The 21,346-nt window shown below is 41.6% G+C and overlaps 1 protein-coding gene across 1 annotated transcript; it reads left to right on the top strand.

The window, feature by feature from the left end:
- Positions 1–708: 708 nt before the first annotated feature.
- On the top strand, positions 709–17,101 carry LOC131685141 (uncharacterized). Its single transcript, XM_058968623.1, has 6 exons — positions 709–970; positions 1,030–1,563; positions 14,402–15,292; positions 15,346–15,870; positions 15,931–16,311; positions 16,445–17,101. Exons 1-6 carry the CDS (start codon positions 848–850, stop codon positions 16,892–16,894), a joined length of 2,904 nt encoding a protein of 967 aa, XP_058824606.1. The 5' UTR covers positions 709–847; the 3' UTR covers positions 16,895–17,101.
- Positions 17,102–21,346: the final 4,245 nt, after the last annotated feature.

Genomic DNA, 21,346 nt, shown 5'->3' with positions numbered 1-21,346 from the left:
TATGTTGCTGATTCTGGGTATACGTCGGGCAATCACAAAACTTCCGATCTAGTGTCGCTCTGCGCACTTTACCAACCATCTCCGTTAATACTGCCGCATCGTTGTGATTTAATGTCCCATTAGTTTCTGGAAGTGTACAATCGACAGATATCAGTGCAAGTAACGCGGTTCAGAAATCGTGACATTAGCTGCTTCTTTTCTCTTGTCGACAATGCAGGCCAAAAACTACCCGGATCAGTTCACGGTGCCCCCGATCCCGAAAGGAATTGAACTTTTAGACCGTAATCAACCGGCGTCGTGCATGTCGCCTGTAAATAAAAATGTTAAATAAGATTTCTTATATTTATCATATTATATTATAGTATCTACTTACCAAAGTTTTAAAATCCGGAAAATATTCCACGAAGCGAACAAACGGAACGCCAAGGTGAAAAAATGCGCATGGAAATAACAACCAATTGAATGCACGAGAAAATGAAGAGCGTCGTTTGTGTAAAATCTAAGAAAATATTTTACGTTTATATTTTTTGACTGTCATTTCGTTTCTTGGCCCTCGCACCCATCATCATTGTTCCTTAATCACCCGTCATGATAATTTCGTCGCAACAAGTTATCTTGTCGTATCTTAGCGTGTATGCTCTTCGCACCAGAGAGCTTTTCTGAAGGGGCAGCGAATAGTCCTTCAAAAATCTAGCGCACCTATATCTGGTCTAACAGTCTTGCAGATAGCATTCTTGTATCCCGCCGGCATCTTGTCACTGTGTGATTTTTTACTTCTGGTTTTCAGCTACATTTAAATGGTTCAGAGTGCGTGGAAATTGTTTCGAGTAATCCGAAAATAGTGGCAATGGAGTCTTGCTGCCGCATTTGTTCGCGGAGCGATGAATTTCGTCGGTTTCCTTTGTTCGCTGTAGCCGAAGTAAGTCAGGAAATTATTGCCAACATGATCACAAGCTGCACCGATACTCAAGTATGTATGAAAAAGTTGAAAATATGGGTGTTGTTTTGCTGATTCGTGTATCATCTCAGGTATCTGGTGAAGATGGATTACCACAGCAAATTTGTCCAGACTGTTTGATTACGTTAAGTTTGGCGTATTCGTTTCGGCGACTCTGTCGACGAACCGATGCCAAGTTTCGAGAATGTTTTCGTGAGAGTGCTCCATCACAGACGGCTGAACATCAGCAGCAACTTTCACAAATTTCACAGCCACATGATGACAGTACATATGAAAACATTACATCCATCAAGGAAGAGGTGGAGTTCTACGACTACGAATGTGAAGTGCCACCGCAGGAAAACCAATGGGTGATTCAGAATCCAAGGACCATCCGAGAAGGTGCCATGACGGTAGTGCACAATTCCGCCCAATACTACGAGCAAGCTGATGAACGGGGTGGGGGTCAAGAAATACAGCCGAATGTTGTAACGCCAATGGTAGCCATTGGCCAAGGTCAGGTTCCGGCGGAACTGGGCGAACCATCGACAAGTTTTCAGAAAAGTGAAAAACTTAAGAAGAAACTTCCGATCGAGCCAGAACGATTCAGCAAGCGTATCCGTCAGGTGAGTTTTTTTTTAGGAATGGTGCATAGACATGTTATTTTGATTGTCACACTGTTGGTCATAAACTCAACTCATTCAGCTTCATTATGTTGGAGTTAATTTTCCTCTCTGTCTCTAAGTCTACTGCAATATAATCGAACTTGTGTATTGTAGTATTGGGAGTTCAAACCAAGGCTAACTCTTCAACTAACTATGTTTCGACCCTGGCAACCCTATGATAGCATTTTGTGGTTGTTTCTCACCGGTGTAGCTGCAAGGACAGCCGCTCAAATTTGCAATAAGTTTGAGTTTGACATTGCACTACAGCGAAGTTTACTCGAGAAAAAGAAAAAAAGGCAGGAAATTAATACAGTAACTACTATCTGCCCGGAGTATTTCTAGTTTCTTCTAATACTGGAGTAAACCTATTCAAACTTGGGTATCTCTTTTAGCAATACCCTACAAAATGAGCATTCCCGCTCGCGGATTCACCTGGGCGCGAACGATGAAGAACGCTAGGCATGCTACTCGTACACACCTACGAACGAGCGGTCTTGATATGCTTCGCGCTCGTTTCACAACACTGGATTGAAAAATGTCTTCAGGCGATCTTTGAAACACCGCGGATGCCAACAAAACTGACTAGCTGTCTCGTTCCCGACTGAGCTATAAGTTAGATCGAATCGCTTACGTAGTCGTTCGTTGGAAGTCCTGAGCAAGTTTTCAATCTATACAAGACTTATGTGAAGCTAGAGCGGACAGAGTCATTTACAAGTACACGAAAAACACGAAGTAGAGTAATGTAAATAAGCGATAATTTTAGCTTAGTTAAGGTAGTGCTCAATAAGCTACCCTTAATAATTGGGAGAATTAAAGAAACGTGTTTTGGCATGAAAATTGTTAAGATTTTTATTGACGTTCAGTTCGGTTAGACCTAAAGCAGTACATCGGGCTTTATTCTAACAGTCACATCACCTAGTGACTAGAAGGAAAAGTGTAAATAGGGAGTCAGTCATTTGACTGGTTATACAATATTCTACAGGCGATTTAAAGGGTTGTTGTGAAACAACTGCATCGAGTGCAACTATGTGACTAGCTTTAAACTAAAAACGTTTGTATATGTGGTGCTTTCGACCAACGTACATTACCTATTCACGTAAACTGTTATTTTGAACCATATACCATAAAATCGGGAGTGATACAAAAAATGTGCTCTCATTACTACAACATTGGACATTTGTAAGGCAAACGGACCAATTGTGTGCTTATTTTTCTGTTTCTCCTTGCCAGCCGGGTGATGAATATGGTGGTGAATCAGACACATCGAATAAGCTTGAGGTACTGAAAACTTCAAGAGGCAAAGATCTCTTAGCACTGGATGGGTATGTGTTCTACAGAAACACACAGGTGAGCATTTCTGATTTTCTACTGGCGAATAAACGTATTAACGTATTAAATTTCAGAAAGGAAACCGCTGCTACTGGGAGTGCAAAGGACGATCGGTGAAAGTGGAAGGGCAAGTCGCTCCCAAGTGCCCAGCCAGAGTAACCACAGACTTTTTCGATAATAAACATGAATTGCTATCCTATAAAAGTATACACACTCATGAACCGGACCTATCACGAATACTGGCAATCAAGCAACGAAATCTACTTAAAGAATGTGCCGCTTCGGATAGTAGTAAACCATCGGAAATAATCCGCCAGGTATTTGATGCAACGGGATCCCCCAGCGGTCCGCAGTGGTTAAGCAAAAGTGCACAACGTAAAATAATCAAGCGTGCTCGTGGTGAAGAACAACACTCAGAACCCGCAGCGTCACTTGATGCTGTAGATGTGCCTTTCGAATTTGTACAAACGTTGAATGGTGTACAATTCTTCCAGGATGTTGTCAAAATGGAAAACCAGACTGCTTTCGTGTTTGCTACCCATGCTGATATTAAAATTCTTGCTAGTGCGTCTTTCTGGCTGGCTACCTCGACATTTTCAACGAAGACAGGATTGCAGCGTCAACTTCTAACGATCCACGGTAGCTTAAGTCCCTTCCACCACCAGTTGACACCAGCGGTATATGTACTGATGTCATCATCTTCCGAGGCTTTATATTGGCAAGTGTTGAGTAAGGTGAAACAAATAGCAGAAAGCATAGAGACGAAACTGAATCCTCCCGTCGTGCTAACGGATTTCGAGAAACCTTTAATCAACGCATTGGAAGCTGAGTTCCCTCAGTGCAGGCAATCGGTATGCTTTTTCCACTTTGCACTACATATGTTCCGCGCAGTAGAAAAACATGGGCTTGCAATAACGTTCGAGAAAAATTACTGGCTATTGCAAAACTACAAACGTGTTAAAGCAATAGCATTCCTGCCGGCCGAGCACATCCCCGACGCCTTCCATGTGTTGAAAAGCAATGCTCCGCTGGAACTTCATCGATTTCTTGACGACTTTGCCGAAAACTACATATTCGGTAAAGTTATGCTAGTGACAATCGATGGTACACCGGTCCGTAGCCGACCTCTGTTTCCACCATCCTTTTGGTCACTGCATGCGAACATCGTACAAGGCATCCCAAGCACATACACACATAGCAAAGATTGGCACTACCGAATGGCCAGAATCTTGACCGCTCATCACACCGATCCGTATAACGTTTTTCGAATGTTTCAGCAGGAGCATCAAGAGGCACAAGGCAAAATGGCAGCCCACCTTGCTGGGATGGGACCATCTAGGACGGGCGAGTTTGAGCAGCGGAATGAAAACATTAGAAATATAGCGACCAACTTTACTAGTTATTCCACCCTGCAGTTTCTTGATGCTATAGCGGATAATATAACTGGAAGCGCAATTTAAGGAAACATTCGTAATGTACAATACGTTAGCATTTAAGATGATTGTTTGTTACGACTGAATTGTGAGACTTGGTTTGTCATTAAACTGAAAACTGAATGATATTTCTATTGTTTGCAGTTGTTTATAGTATATTTGTTTGCTTTCTTTTAAATTTTTCATGGGTGGTTGGGAAATTGTAGTAAATTTGCATTCCCGGAAGGTATGAATAGAGTACAGTGAGTCGAATTATGCAAGGTATGCAAACTCCATGGACTATTCAAGTACAATATTCACATTCAATTGGTGCAACATTAGATGTCACTTTAAGCTGTTCTCAGCCCCTTTTGCGTAGTTTACACGTCGCCACCCGTGTTACATGTTCAATGAAGGCTGTCTGACGAGTTTGATGGTCACATCATTAGTGTTTCTGCATTAGCAGCGGCAAGCTGCAATTTTGTAGGTATCAACACAGCGCGAGTTTTGAAAGAGGAAATGAAATACTTATTTCCACAAATGAAATCTGTAAGTAGCACTAACACATATATTATAATTCCAGCTCAAACAGTTCAGTAACTGTATGGGAGGGCGTTGGGCCTGTGGCCTTCGACTAACGTGGTCAATTTTCATTGGTTCGAATGCCTTCATGGCTGGATGGTAGACGTGTGCTCGGGGTTAACCTGTTTGGTACAAAGTCATTTGACATAACGTCGCTTGGCATAATTCCCGTTTGGCATAAGAAATAGTTTGATAGGTCATTTGACATAATAGCCATTTGAAATAATGGCCATTTGGCATAAAATGTACAGGATAATGAATGCTATTAAGGTCATTTGGCATAAAACTCGTTTGTAAGTTTTGCATAAAGTACGATTCCAAGAACTGCTCATGTTTGAAAGAAAAAATCTTTTTTGGCGAGATAAATAATATTTCTGTGACAGATTGATTAGATAGAAAACTGAGCATGGAATTTTCGCATTGAGAACATCTGCATTTAGAACTATGTTAGTCATCTTGTATAAAAGTTAACACATTTGTGATAATCTGCTCGTTTCAAACTCAGAGCAGATTAAGGAAATTTAAGGGAATCAGGAAAGAACCAGTATCAAGGGACAGTCCCTTCAGAATAAATTGTTCAAGCACATGCTCGTCATATTCAGCCGGTCACTGTCTTAAGGGCCAAAAAGGAAATAGGTGGACCAGTAAGCAGATACACTTACGCGCATTCCACGGGCATTATAAAGATTCTCCGTCCAATGACAAAATCCTGTTTCAAGTTGTGAAGCAAGCCATTATATAGACAGTTCAATAGTAATTCTTCAAAAGGGCTAATGAGACTTTTGTAAACAAACTTATTTCGCTCATTATTCCGCTACCGAGTTGAATTTCATGAAAAATACACATGAATCAACATCTTTATCCTTGGTAGAATCAATTTCAAATGTTTTCTGTGTTGAAATGATAACAAATTAGGAGAAATCAGCAAAACAAAAGTTTGTTTACAAATCTTATTAGCCCTATTCAAATGTTGATATGGAGTTGCCTTACTTTTGTTTGCCGCCAAAATTCAAAAGAAGGAAAAATCTCAAGAACAGCTCATATTCAAAAGAAGAAAAAAGTTCATAGTATGGCAAAAACGACCGCTAGAGCATCGCAAAAATTTTTTTTTTTAATTCTCAAAGCCCCCCCCCCCTCTTATATTGTGACAAATGTCAAAGTAAGCTCAGATGCCAAATTTCACATCATTTGGACAATTCTAGACTCCCGCCCACTTCGCTTGAAATTTTTGAAATTGGTACTATGGGAAAATATGGAGGAAAAATATATTAAATGCTATAACTTTTGAAGTAGCAATCAGAAAATTACAATTTTACCTTATTTTGAAGGAAATAACCTTAGTATTTGAATGGAAATATGTCTGTTTCTAGAGAAATAAGGGAAAGTGGAGTACTGGGTCATTTTGGCCCCAAAATCCTCTATTTTGAATAATTTTTCTGATCCGTGATGCAAATCATACGTATTTTGCAGTTTTTCTAATGCGAAAAAATTACAGTAATCTATTCTATTCTATTCTATTCTAACCCTTACACAGCCAGTATTGAAAAGCATCCTGGAAAACACTATAATTATTCTATAGTGTTTTTCTCGTCAATATTAATATTTGAAGCATATTCTCATATGTCGCAAATCTTAAAACGGCCAGGCCTACTGTGCAGAGTTTGGTTTAAAGATGATTCAAAATTAAACGGCAATCAAATTATTCAATTAATGAATAATTTGATTGACGAATCGTTTTGAATCTTAAAAGAGGAAGAAACGAGGACAACCGTACCAACCGTTTCCGTTTGAAGGGGCTATGATAAATCGTTGGGAGTGACTTTGCTAAGAAGGTTAATGTCACTCCTTTGGTCCTTTGGGATGGGACAGAGGTATTTACACCTTGCCCTCGCTGTTAAGCCTAGGATAAAGCGCCTTTACTCGCTCTGGGTTACGTCAGTGGCTGCAGTTGTTTTTAAAGCAGTGTCAAAAGTCGCTAGCAAGCGACTTTCAATTTATCGATGTATGAAGAGCCACAAAGTGTTGGATCCATAAGTAGAAGTTCTATGTGCACTCCACAGGGACAAAGAATTTCTTACCATCAATAAAATCCAGACGATTAAAAAGCGACATTTACAACACTCGTTAAGGCACTGCCTTATGGTTTATATGCGAAGGACGCATCAAACTTACAGCGTGGTGAAGATAGGAATATCTACAATAACTACAAAATTTCGAAAAATTAAGAAGTCAGTGCAGACATTTCTATCTTTTGGCTATAGACAGATGTTCCACGTACACTAGTCCTTAAAAAAGGTTGTATTATGCCCTGATGTAATCTCTAGCCAAATAGTTAAATAACCAAAAATCATGAAAAAATGCATATAATGTCTATTTGAATTTAATTGAAATAGTGAAAATGAAAAGCAACGATGTACTTAGAGGGAACAGAGTTAAATTTATAAATATAATAAAACTTATGTATGTATGAAATATGTTTAATAAACGCATGATTGATCGAGTGTAACATTAACACCTGGAATCGACATCCGACTCCAATACAAGCAAGCAGGGTCGTCATACGGAGCATGCTAATCTGCATCCTGACACTTTTAAGGAAAGTAGAAATGTTATTAATTCAATGTATGTAATACACATAATGTCTTATGGTGTTTGTTTTGCCAATATATAAAAGACACGCGCCAAGAATGAATTATTTTAATAGGTAAAACAATTGTTATAAATATTCGGCATCTCACAAAATTATTCAGATAATTTTTTGGAAGAAGTGGTAAACGGATCCACGTCGCCGTTTTTGGACTTTTGCGACGACTGTATTCACCACTATTTTCACTATTTCAAATAAATTATTTTAATGTGAATGTGTAATGTTGGAATATTAATGAAAATGGAATAAGAAGGAAACTTATCTTTTGTGTTGTTTGCTGGAACTCCTTCGCTACTATTGCTGCTGTAATCGCTGCGATGTCTAATATCCTCCAGAAAACAAGGTTATATCCTCAGCGGGAAGTTGACGGGAGAGAGAAACCCATTTCGCACGCACAACGGATGTGCTAAAATTGGTAGCATCCACTTCCTACGGAACAACCTATCATGTTGTCCGGTTTGAAAATGACGGCCGCCGGTCCACTGAGCAATTAATCTTCTGCTGATATGAACGTTCCGAAAGTATAATTTTTCACAATCAAAATTCTCGCGTCGGACTTGGGCAAGGCACCGGTATTTAGGTATTGTGGAGGCGTTTGGCGGAGTGGAGGTCCCCAGGAAGATGAGGGGGCATCCAGGCCCATGGTTGGGGTATTGCTGTCTTAGCACTCACTCGGGAATGGGACCTCCGAGTGGTAAAGGACAGTTTCAGTTTGCGATCCGTTTCTTAGATGCGAAAATTAATGCGATACCTGTCGTTCGCTGATAGGGATGACGCCGCCAATATAATAATTCGCCAATCCTTTCTGAAGCGACGCCGAAAAATAAATGCTTTTTCGAAAGGTATTCTGTTCGGAATCCCTCCTCAGAGCGTTGACCCGTACTGAGCAGTGTTTCTATAAGTCACTGCCGTAGTTACAGCGACCCCGGGTGACGACGGCCCGTCTCGCGGGGAAAAAACTTTCACTAGTCGTGTCCGTTGAGAAATGCTTCGAGAAACACCTCCTTTATGCTTCTTCATTTTTACCATCACTGGATTTCACAGTTAAACATGTTTTAAACGATTGGAAGGAACAATCTGTGCCGAAAATGGTAAGAATTTTTTCGACTCGAAAAGAGCTGCGAAAAAAGTCAACCACGAACGGCAACGAAGGCATAGCCCACTAATGCGAAAAAATTACAGTAATCGAATGGAAACTTTCTGATCTTTGTCCGAACACGAGAAGTTGGGATTATTGGGTCTTTTGTTATTCATATTAAATTTTATCATTTTCTCGTGCATATGTCTATTATTCTTCAATCAATTTTCATAAAATGTAACTTGTTGAACATGGAAAATTCTTAGAAATACAACAAAAATAGATTCGTTTACGGTAAAATTCAAAAACATCAAATTTTTTGACATTAGCTCTACAAATCACATTCTTTCATTAAATGTCCTAATACCTCAAATTCCCCTATTTTTCCAGGAATGAAATTTTTTTCATGTGATCCCTCAGCGGATTTTACACTGAAAATAGTAAATTAAATAAGAATTTTGTTGTTAAATAGAGTTAATATGTGCGATTTTAAGATAAAATTGTGAAATCGAGACTATATGTCAGATGATTTGATGTTTCTGAATTTTACCGAAAACGAATCTATTTTAATCTTGTTCCTAAAAATTTTTCACGTTCAACAAGGTACAATTTATTAAAATTGAGTGAAGAATAATAGAGATATATGCACGAGAAAATGATAAAATTTAATTTGAATGACAAAAGACCCTATAACCCCAATTCGTATTCGGACAAAGGTTCCGTTAAATTTCTGAAATTTTTTCACATTAGAAACACTGCAAAATATGTATGATTTGCATCACGGAGCAGAAAAATTATTCAAAATAGAGGATTTTGGGGCCAAAATGACCCAGTACTCCACTTTCCCTTATTTTTCTAGAAACAGATATGTTCATTCAAATACTAAGCTTATTTCCTTTCAAATAAGGTATAAATTGTAATTTTCTGATTGCTACTTCAAAAGTTATAGCATTTAATATATTTTTCCTCCATATTTATCCATAGAACCAATTTCAAAAATTTCAAGCGAAGTGGGCGGGGGTCTAGAATTGTCCAAATGATGTGAAATTTGGCATGTGAGCTTACTTTGCATTTGTCACAATATGAGAGGGGGGGGCCTTCGAGAGTTCAAAAAAAAATTGCGATGCCCTAATGCGGGTACTTCCGGAAGCATCCGTACCCGGACAAAAACTGCGTCAAATGGAAGTTTACCTCTCCATGCTTCACTCATCTATGCACTCACGGCGACACATTTGGGACGAGTCGGTGGGTTCACCTTCCTTTTCCGTTCGTTGTCCCACTTAGACAACGAGTCCGCCCTGGTCAGGCTCCTTGCATTTCGTGTATTTCTCACGAACAGCAATTCGGCGAGTTTAGCATAACAGCCATACCTTAGTATTAAGGAAGGAACACTCGCCATGAGATGTCTCGTGCTGCATATTGATCCATACATAGTCGACATGGCTCTTTTAATTTAACCGATCGTCAACCATAACACACAGGTATTTAAGTGCAATTGACTGTCCGCCGACGCTGGACCAGAACTACCTCCGTCTTTCCGGTTTCCACGATGCTTATTGTCTATATCGTCAACATCTCCACTTCTTCAAGGGTATCGCTGGTTAAAGTCAGGCCAACTTCATCTGCGAAGCCGACGATCTCGACTCCTCTAGACCGTTCCAGTTTAAATACTCCGTTGTAGATTATGTTATAGAGCGTTGGGCCGAGTACGGAGTCCTGAGGTACTCCCGCTGTGACCCCAATCGACCTCTCTCCTGTAGACCAGTACTCGATTCTGAAAGTAACTGTTCAGAACCTTTCACAAATAGTCTGGGATCCACATTCTGTTCAGGGCTACGGCGCTAGCAGCCCAGTTGGCGTTGTTGAACGCGTTCTTCACGTCCATCGTTACCACGACGCAGTAGCGACTACCCCTTCTTCTTTGCTACGCAGCTTTCTCCGCGCTCGCGAAGGGAACTTTTTTTCCGAAATTCGAACTGCCTCTGCGATAATCCATTTTCACCTTCAGCGTTGCTCGTCAGCCTTCCCAGAAGTTTACCAAGCGGATCCAGCACGCATATAAGCCGATACGATGCTGGATCTCCTGGTGGCTTTCGAGTTTTGGCAGCCACATCAGCTTCTGGATTTTTCATCTATCCTGGAAATAGCCTTCGTCCAGGCATTTCGGTTGAACTGTGCTGAACATGTCCGGAAACGCAAGGATCGCGGTTTTCAGTACAACTTTAGGGAGCTTTCTTCGCTTTCAGCACCTTTGCCACTATAAGAAGCTCGTCGTTGGAGACTCGATTGTCACCAGCATTTCCACCGTCTGCATCAACGTACAGTGTAGCCGGTGAGGTGGTTAGGTCGAGCTTCGGGACAAGATCCTCCACAATAATTTTCAATTTTTCAGCAGGCGTCGTTGGACCCTTGATCTTGGCCATCACGATGCGGTAAGCGTTGCCCCAGGGGTTAGCGTCTACTTCTCTGTACAGCTCCTTATAGCGGGTGGATTTACTAAGCACTGTCTCGCCTCAGATCTTGCTCTCTGAACACGTGGTCACGATTTTAGGCAGGCAGCACGGAGGATGCTGAACCTTCTGTTCCAACAATACAACGGAGGCCGGTAGTTCCTGGGCTTCATTTTCCCCCACATTGTTACGCCATACGCTCTCGTTACTGTTTTCGAAAGCTCAACGGCATTCGGAATTGGCGCGAGGCTATCAACAGAAAAGTGATTCCATAAAAATGTCCTTGTCGAAGTCCTTTATTTTCCACTTTCGCTCTCTGCGTTACAGTGCAATTCCACTGATCAATGGCTGGTGGTCGCTATGTGTGTACTGCTCACTAACTCTCCAGTTCATCAGCTACGGACTGCAGATTCGATGATGAATTACCAACCGTATTTACGGAATCTGCTAGCGGAACCATCATTGCACATCTTAAAATCCAATTTCGCCAGGGCTTCCAATGAGCTGAAACCACTTGCGTGGTCTGCTAGCTAACCCTCTCTATAGCCCAAGTGTGAAAATCTCATCCTATAACAATCGGCGTTCGTCCGACTAACGAGTCGGTTAGTGCATCCAGCATCCGATACAGTCGCGATTCGCTGGTTGGACACTTTTTAACTGGACCGCTTTTTAGTTGGACCTCCGCTAGTTGGACCATTGTCCAACTAAAAAGCATCTGAACGTCGAAATCTTATGTCAAATTTACTTTGACAATCAATTTGACAATTATTAGAGATGTGAATAGATGCAATTACACTACTAACGTCTCCTTTGGAGAGTTTTAGACATCTGTCAGTCGGTCCAATCCAACTAACGAATCAAATTCGTTAGTTGGACAGAGGTGTGGCCCAACCAGCGAATCACGACTGTAATTACAACGTCGCATTTCGTTTCTGTTGTTAACTGTCACAACGGTTATTGTGCAAAGTCGCAATGATTGAGATTAAGCTGAGTTATTTCCATTAGAAAAACCTCTAGAAAGAGAACTGCGGAGAGAAAAACAGCATTTTGGCAACATGTCCAATGTTATAAGGATAGGCAATGCTCGATTGGATTCGTTTTTTGACAGCTAAACGCGAATCCAATCGATCCAAAATAGAGTCGCCGCAGTTCTCTTTCTAGAGTTTTTCTAGTTTCCATCACTGTTGACCCGCTTTCGTCTTTTTGTACTCTGGGCATAAGAAGCCTCCCGTCATGTGGTTCGTTCCGCCCTTCTCTGTGTAGAGCGTAAAATTCGGTTGCTTTGTTCAGTCTCTAGTAATGTGTCCCTTCTGCCCACTTTTTGTACAGATCAGATATGTCCTGGCTTCTACAGTTTCTTGCCTGATGGCCGAAACCCAGGCACCCGAAACACCTCTCCATTTGATTTTTGGTTCCAGGGATCAATCGTATCGAGCACACCGACCATCCGATTTTGATCTTACCGATCGACATAATCTAGTTGGCTGCGGCTGGCGATCAGCGTATTCCTGCTGTGTGTGCCACTATGCGTCTTCCTCAATCTGATTGACATTTGTTCTTTCTCCATGTTACATTGCTGTGATGTTCAAATTCCTACACTCGACCACTGATTCCTGAACTAATCGTCTCACGTTTGTTTCTCTTCTGCCTCGAGTTTCGGATAGGTAATTAATGTATTCTGCAGCACCTCATCTGGTTCCTGGTTCTTACTACGCTTTCTTTCAGTTCCTTCAACTTGGGATCTTCTCTCGTCCTTTTGAGGATTGCAATGTACGTCATGCCATCGTTTGCTTTGACGACTTTCACTGGCCTTGACCGACCTTCCTGGATTTCTTCGGTTCCCCCTCCTCTCCTGGTGTTTCTCTTACTCTTGTCACATAACGGGAATACCGGTCACCATCCGGCGTCTCATAGGGTCGCTATCTTTGCAATCTTATGTCTTTTCGGCGTATTCAGCTCTCTCCAGCAACGCCATCTATTGCACTCGGCTGCCACTACAGTGGATTTGATGCTAGTCAAACCTTTGCTTCAGAGATGCCAGATTTGCAGACAAGTCTGTAAATTGGCAGACTTTTAATTTAAGCTGCAGATTTTTGCGATGACGCAGATATTTGCAGATTTTTTAGTTTGGTTGCAGATATTTGCAGATTTTTTAGTTTGGTTGCAGATATTTACAGATTTTTGAATATAAAGGCTTTTGGTTACACTAGCTTTCCTGACATTTTTTGTTCTTCCTAGACTTTTAAAATTATTAATGCAGACATTTGAATAAAGTACCTGGCATCTCTGCTTTGCTAGCCCACCTTTGGTGAATGGGTTCACCGAACACTTGCTCCGTTAGACTTTTTTAATTTTTGTAGGTTTTGTCTCCTTCCATGCTTTTTGGGTCCTAACTCCAAGCCGCTATCTACGCCCGTCGTAAGTGGTCGTATGCGAGGATTGATGCGGTCCTTCATATGATATCGCGTTTAGAGCCGGATCGGCGCAAGTCAGGAACATTCAACTAAGCCTACTTCCACCCGATAAAGTGTCGGGTTTCGATTGTACTTGAAAACCTACCAAAAATGAAAGTTTCACTCATCCTTACTTAGGGTAGTAGAATGGCGTAGCTGTCGGTCTGTGGATAAATGTCGATGAAATCCTCATTCACATCCATGTTCTGCCGCCAGTATGCCGTAATTAGGATCTTACTGTTATCGATCCTAATATGCCGGTTGGCACTCCAGTTGGGTAAGGGTGCTTTATGCTTGTCTTGTTTAAAGTCTTGGATAAAACCTTTGCGGAAGCGGCACCGACTCGCTTCGACGGAGCTACTTTCGGATTTGTATGGCTTTTTACATGGGTTTAGCAGAACCATTGCCTTACTCCACCATATTCTAGCAAGACTCCCTAATTTGCAATAGGTCCGGGGAGGGGGGGGGTATGCCATTAGGCCCCTGAGCTCCTGTCCTCCTAGCGGAGAGCACGGTCATAGGTGTGACCATAAAGCATCACCTATACCAATAAGTGCAAGGGTGGGAAGGTAGTTGTACAGGTAAAGCACACAGGTAGCATACATTGGCTGTTGAGAAAGCCCAATTGTTCACAGATAAATAACAACTACTATACTGTCGTGATATGCATAACAGTCCCACCTGCATAGGAAACCCATAGCAAATGGGACCGTTATGCGGATCACGGCAGTATATACATATTATATAATGACCTTGGTGTACCTTTCATCTCATATCATTTATTGGATTTTCTTAATGCCGTAGCAAGGATTTCTTGATTCAGTTATTTTTTCTTCTTTAACTCCTAGGAAAACCCCAACCGGAAAAGCATGACCGTTGACACCCCAGACTGGTCAATCGGCGACAGTGGAAGTCAGGTGGTTAGTAACCCAGCTCAACAACGCTGTGAATATTGCAAAAAGAAGATGAAAAAATCCTACAAACACCGAAACGGCAAATGCTTAATTATGAAAAACAAAAATAGTTTCAAAAATCGATGCGTCTATTGCCATATGACGTTCGTTCGCAGCACAAGCATACCGAATCACCTGCGTAACTCCTGTCGTGTCTATCGAGAGGTCTGCAAAATGAGAGGCATTGATGATTCAGAGCCATTTGGGGATCATACTATGCCAGCTACACTTACTAGCAGTGAAACGCTACCGACTAGTACTATCTCTCCAGTGCATTCAGTTACGCTGGAAGCAAAAATCGATAAAAACTCAATATTGGGTAGACCAAAACTGCGAAGCAAATGTGACTATTGCGAACAAATTTTCACGGTACGCGGTAACCTTATCAAACACCAACGAGAACGATGTAAGGTTCTCCGTAAAATGAGTTACCACATGAAGAAGCAGTGTATTGAACGCACCATATCTGGTCTTGGTCCCAGTGTTGAACAAACAACAGCGCCTATAACCAAACTTCCAGAAAAGTTGCTGCGAGTACGACAGCCATCAAATGATTCTAGTGTCGTCAGCGAAAACCAGTTGGACAGGTCGCTGATAGAAGAGGAGACTCAATGTGTGTACTGCACGCAGATGGTTAGTAAGAAATCTCGTTTTCTGCATCATAACGGTCGCTGTGTACTCGGAAGAACCAATGCAGAACATCCTTGTCCGTACTGTCCGATGGCATTTTCATCACGGGGTAACTTACTGAGACACCAGAGAGAACGATGCCAACAATATCATCAAGTATGTTCAATCAAACGTTTCTTTTCGAACGTGAAAATAACTTTCTATTTCAGGAACAGTCATCCGAGAGCGTCCAATCTGTAGTTAAGCAGGATTCAGGTGCTGCAAAAACAATTTCTCCGAAAAAGTCTAAACAGCTTTCAGTCGAACACCCCAAAAAGATAAAACAACCCGCAGTCGAGCCGCCGAAAAAGTTCAAGCAACCTCCAGTGGAGCCGCCGAAAAAGTCCAAGAAACTCTCAACTGATCACAAGGACCCAGAACCAGATACTAGTAGCTTAAAAAGTGTAGTGAAACGATCATTCTGTAAATACTGCCAACAGTGGATCAAAAATTCGGATCGATTAAGGCACAAAGATAAGCGTTGCATAAATTTTGCTTCAGTCAATAATCAATCAACAGACTATTTTTGTGGTTACTGCCGGAAAGGCTTTGCTAATAGGGATACACTGGTCGAGCATCAACGCGTATGCACCGCTCGTAAACTGCACAAACAGGTCAAATGTCAGCATTGCGGAATGACAATTTCCAACAGGGGAAATTTGCGCAAGCATCAGAAAGTGTACTGCAAGTCTGTCGTAAGTCAGCACAGCGTTCACTGTATGATCCCTCACTGAATCAATACATTTATTTTCCAGCCCCGATCGGATGACGTCAAAATGGAAGTAAAGCCAGAGGTCGAATCTCCAAAAAGGCAGTACGTCAAAAAGATCAAGGAAGAGAAAAAGGAAAACGTTAAGGTCGACGAATCTAACAAACCTAATCAACGGATAAAAGCAGAGCCGAGCACCCAGCGGAAGGATAAGAAAAATAAACAAGGTGACAAGCTGCTCCATCCTTGCGTGTCTTGCAAGCGACGTTTCAAAACGGCCGGTTATGCCCGCAGGCACATGAATCAGTGTGGAGTGAAATCAACCTCGACGCATTTCGTTTGTCGATATTGCTCAGACTCATTCAGCTGCAGGAGCAACATGTATCGCCACCAGAAATATACGTGCAAGCGGTACCGTGCCGATAAGGTGAGTTGAAGCAATCATGAAGGGTTTTAGTAGACTATCCCGACCTATCTGAAATGAGATTTGCACGTCCCAAGGGAACCTCGAAAGTTCAGTTCGACTGATTTATTTCTAATAATTTTTTTCTCTTTTTTAGACGATCGCAAATAACACTGTCGAAGATAGCCTTGAATCCGCGAACAAGGCCTTGGTCAGCTCTACTCCTAAACCCACAAAACGTGACCCAAAAGAGCACAACAGGTTCCTTCTCTTGGCTGAATCCGAAGCTGATAGCAGCTCTTTGATGGACGACCCGCTAAAACTTCCAGAATCGCACGACGATGTGCGAGAAGAATCCAATCCAACAGTACCGCCAAAGTTCAGCGAAAAAGATCGAACGTCGCCGGAACTGCATGAGTCTCAAGTGGTGGACAACAACAATTCTGAAGGGGAAAAGGATCCTACGCCAGCAGCAGCACAAGCCGTGCCGGAAACAACCAAACCCCAAGCGGAACAGGCGTCAACCAAAAAAGTCATTGACGAAAGGGAGGCGGAGGAAAACCAATCACTTCACCAGTCTACCGTTGATTCAGAGCCATGTAACTAAACTTCAACTACAACATTTGCTGACTAAATATTCAACACTACCATAACATTCGAAAGTGGCATGTTCCGAGCGTTTTCGAACATTAATTGTAAATTAAATTTACGTTTAGCGGTGGTCGTGATCAGTCATACCAAGTATTGAAGAACTGTTAATTAAAAGAGCTTGATTTCGTGTAAAACTACGGAGAATATAAGGAAACAGGAGATATGTTACGGAGCTCTTTCTACATGAGAAACGGCCCCATTTAGCTAATTTATTAAACCCGGGAAACCATCATAATTTGAGAATATTGAACGTTTGATGAAATTGGTTCTTTACGTAACCACTAAACAATTTTTGAATGATTGTCAGTCCCGTCAATCTAGAATTTCGTCAATTTTTTGCCCAGAATGAAACACTCGTGTACTGCCCATTATCGCAAATCAGTTCCATGTTCTATGGGATTCCCCATCTACATGAGACTGATTTACGATTGTAGGCAGTGTAGGACCCACACGAAAAAATAGCGTCAAAGAATTTTTCGCTCGTACTAATCAATATCCCTTGGTTGCACAATTCGATGCAGATGGGCGAAAAGTCAAGATATGGCTTTATTTGAAGTCTGCTACAGTGGCGGCGAACAGGCATGCAGCACATGGAGTAGTGTTTGGTAAGTAACAGTGATGGATCATTCGATGAAGGGCGTGACCGTATCTGCATGGTAGGGATAAAAGGCAAATCTTCAACTTTCGCTTGATCAATGCTTACACATCTACAAGCGACTAATTCGATGATGAGGAAGATGAGTTCTATGAGCATCTAGCCAAGACCTACATAGAACATGGGACTGACTTGCGATTATGGGCAGTACACAGACTACCCAAAACATGACGTAAAATTCGTCATTGCGGGCAAAAATGCACAAGTTAGTAGGGGAAAATTATTTCATCTGGTTGTTAGCATGGCTTCCACTCAACCACCGGCGATTGTCGGCTATCTCCACCTACTTTTCTTATCACCTAATTTTCATACTCTGACTCGTCAACAGAGCTACCAGCTTGGTTATATCACAGAGAACAGACATCCATGATCGAACAAAAATATTTTAAAAACATGTGCAAACATTTGAATTAATATAGGGGAGAGGGGGTTACAATGAAACACATTTTTTATACTATTTAATTTAGATGATAATACATGTTATTTGTGTAGCTAAAAGTTTCACTCTGTTGTTAACTAATACATATATTTTTTCCAGCTGGTAAAATTCACGGGAAATAACTTTTTTTGGGTGATAAACAGTCGGTGGTAAAATGTACCAGTGAGCCCCATGGGTAGGAACTATGAAACACGACGTCGTCTACAGTGAAATATTCTACTTGCAAATTTCATTTTTTTTGTTTTGACGAATAAAGATCCTAAAGCTTCCTATTAAAGTTATTTTGAGACGCAAATCGTTTGTTTACGCAAGATATGACTAAATCATTGCGTAATATCGGACCACCATATATGCATATAAGATGCAATCCTGAAAGAAGCGATAATTTCTACAAAACTTGCCCAAATTGACATACTTTCCATTTAATGAGTTGTATTTATTGTGGAAAATGAGAACCCATTCACATATTAATATAGATCACAAAAACAAGAAATTTTCACTGTTCCCCATATATCATCGTTTCACAGTTACCCAATGGGTCTATTTATGAAGATTGTCAAATTACACTGAACCATGACAAGTTACCAAAAAACTTTGTTCGCGGCAAATGTTGAGCATAAAATTTGCTACAAATAACAGTAGAATAAACGTTTTGTCTGGTGAACGTTAACTCATAAAAATGGAATAATGATTTTTATTGCAAATTTACTCTGACTGTTATAAAACAAACAAATATCCATTAAAAGAGATAGAGTTATCAGTAATCTTCCAAAATATAGTAACACGTGTAAAGAATTAGAAACCATGAAATATTAGGGAATGAGACGATTATGTTCATGCATTATGATTTTATTGCGACTGTTTCATAGTTCCTGCTGATCCACCGTTACCCTCTCTCCCCTACGATAAACACTAGCACCGCCACACAAACCTATCCCAACTATCCGTTAAATCCATTCCGGAACCAGTTAGAAATCCTGAATGGATTCAGTATGGAATCTTGCTCAAAGAAAACAACCGATTCCGACTCTATCGGTTGATGCATTTGAGCTGGAAGTCCGAACCGGTTCCAGACTAGTTTGATTGGGTAGAGGAGTAACCGCTGTCAATTCTGTCGAACTCAGCCACAAAAAACATGACGACAGTAGCGCACCTGGTGAAGATATCCCAACTACCTTTGAAACCATTAGAGATTTTACACAAGCTGAATGCTGAAGATGGACGTCTGTTCTCTGTGGTTATATGATTATTTTTCCGATCTTATTTTATTGCAAATTAGCAGTACTCTTCAAAGGATTATTTTCGAAACTGCGCATTTTTATATGTTATTTTAAATGTTTATTTTTTTATTTGATGGCATTGTAAGGGAACACGCATGCTTCGGGTGAGGCCAGTCAAGTTAACACATTTTGTTTAGCCAGTAAGGTGCTGGTCTCAATGGCTAATTATCGTATATTAAAGTCCCAGCCAGGAATTGTAGTTAGTAGTGATCAGTAGGATCGTAGCACAAGCCATGTAATTGTCCTGTACAATAAGAATCGGCTGCGAAGTCTGTCGAAATAGAAGGGCAAGTTCTGCAACAGATTGTAGTACTAGGACTTTGTTTTGCTTTGGCGAATACGCATGGTTTTGCCCAAGTGGAATGATGGAATTGAATTTGAATCATGCATAAGAATTGATATTTCGCAGAGAAAGATCGACATTCAATTATCAATTCGCGGCAATCATATCAGCAACGAAAAACAAATCTTTTATTACCGTACAAGGGTGATTCGAAAAGTACCTGGACTAAATATGAAAAAAGCACCTACTCAGAAAAATTTTAATTTATTTTCCAATGTAATCATCGTGGCTCTCAATACATTTGATACAGTTCTGAAAATTTTTATTCCACAAAAAATTGTCGCGGTATATTATTTTTATAGCCTGTAGTGTATTGGCACTGTGTGGTATTCACGGCTCACGTTTGTTCTTAACCACTAAAACCACTCCTTACATTTTTCGCTCCTCCCCACGGTATTACTTCGTGGGGGGAGCTCGTTTGTTCTTTCATCGCACCTTTTTCCTCTACTCTATCTCAGAACCTCACTTGGTCCGACCTTTGAGCTCCAAATAGAGCGTTGTTTCCCAGGTGCTCCAACGACCCACTACTAGCTATTCGACACGGTCTACTCGCTCTAATCCCCGGCGGGGGATCAAGCCTACCTACGAGCTACCCGGTAGGGTGTCGAGGTCGGTCCGGCGATTCTGGTGAAGCCTGACGTCTGGTTCATTGGCACTCTGACGACCCGAACTCGGTGTTACGTTGCGTAATACTCAACTGGTCCCTGGCGGTGAACCAAGTCTACACCGATGGAGTATTCTCCGGCATTTCACCCGAAACCCGATTTGTGGTTTCACAGCGGCAGCCCTGAGAATGCTGAGCGTGTCGTCCCACCAGTACGCCGGACGTCGGTATTGTTACATTATATGCCTACTGTTTCCGACAGCTCATCGGCATTCGGAATTGAAGTGAGGCTGTCTGCACGAAGTGCTTCTACAGAAAGTTCCCTGTCGAATTTCTTTATTTCCACTTTCACTAGTCAGGCCTCACTCTCCGCGTTATAATGCAATTCCGCTGACCAATGGTTTATTGGATCGCCTTGTGGTCGCTATGTATGTACTGCTCACTAACACACCAATTCATGTTGTCTACCAGTGACGGCGTTCGTCCGACTAACGAGTGGATTAGTGCGTCCAGCTTCGCGCAGTCTTTAGTAATGTGCCCCTTCCTCCATTTTCTACGCAGTGCAGACCTGTCCAGGGCCTTGTAGTTCCTGGCTTGATGTCCGAGGCACAAGCACCTGAAGCATCACTCCATTGGCTTGGTAACTCGCGGAGCGACTCTCAGCGAGCACATTATCCGACTTATCTTGCCGGTCTCCACCAGCTTGTTGACAACGACCACCGGTAGTCGAATCACCGCCATTTGAGTGGCTCCATATGATTTCCAAATGCGGATAGTCGCTGGTACATCTAGTTTGCACTGCTCGTTTAGTGCACCCCTCAATTCTACGGTTGTTATTTCGTCTAGACCCTTGCACTCGACTACGGCTTTCTGCGACCTGCCTTTCTGAGTGCATCACTCACCTTCAGCTCTGGGTTCTCTCTCACTTTCTTGAGAAGAGCGGCATAGGCGTCTTATCGTTCGCTTCGATGATCAGTGCATCGCCCTTGTACCTCTCTCGAGGAAGCTTACGTTACTCTTTTTTCTCTTGTTTCTTCGTTTTGTTTACCGTTCCCTCCGCCCTCTGGTTTCCCACGATGCACCAGCA

The sequence above is a fragment of the Topomyia yanbarensis genome, chromosome 2 (assembly GCF_030247195.1).
Source record: "Topomyia yanbarensis strain Yona2022 chromosome 2, ASM3024719v1, whole genome shotgun sequence".
Classification (NCBI taxonomy): domain Eukaryota; kingdom Metazoa; phylum Arthropoda; class Insecta; order Diptera; family Culicidae; genus Topomyia; species Topomyia yanbarensis.
This window is presented reverse-complemented; position numbering and strand designations above follow the sequence as displayed.

What these genes read in the sequence shown, in the direction of transcription:
- LOC131685141 (XM_058968623.1), top strand. Translation starts at nt 848, where the DNA reads ATGGAGTCTTGCTGCCGCATTTGTTCGCGGAGCGATGAATTTCGTCGG. An exon ending in CAAGCTGCACCGATACTCAA is followed by an intron (nt 971 to 1,029) that starts GTATGTATGAAA and finishes GTATCATCTCAG; the next exon opens with GTATCTGGTGAAGATGGATT. An exon ending in GATGCCAACAATATCATCAA is followed by an intron (nt 15,293 to 15,345) that starts GTATGTTCAATC and finishes TTTCTATTTCAG; the next exon opens with GAACAGTCATCCGAGAGCGT.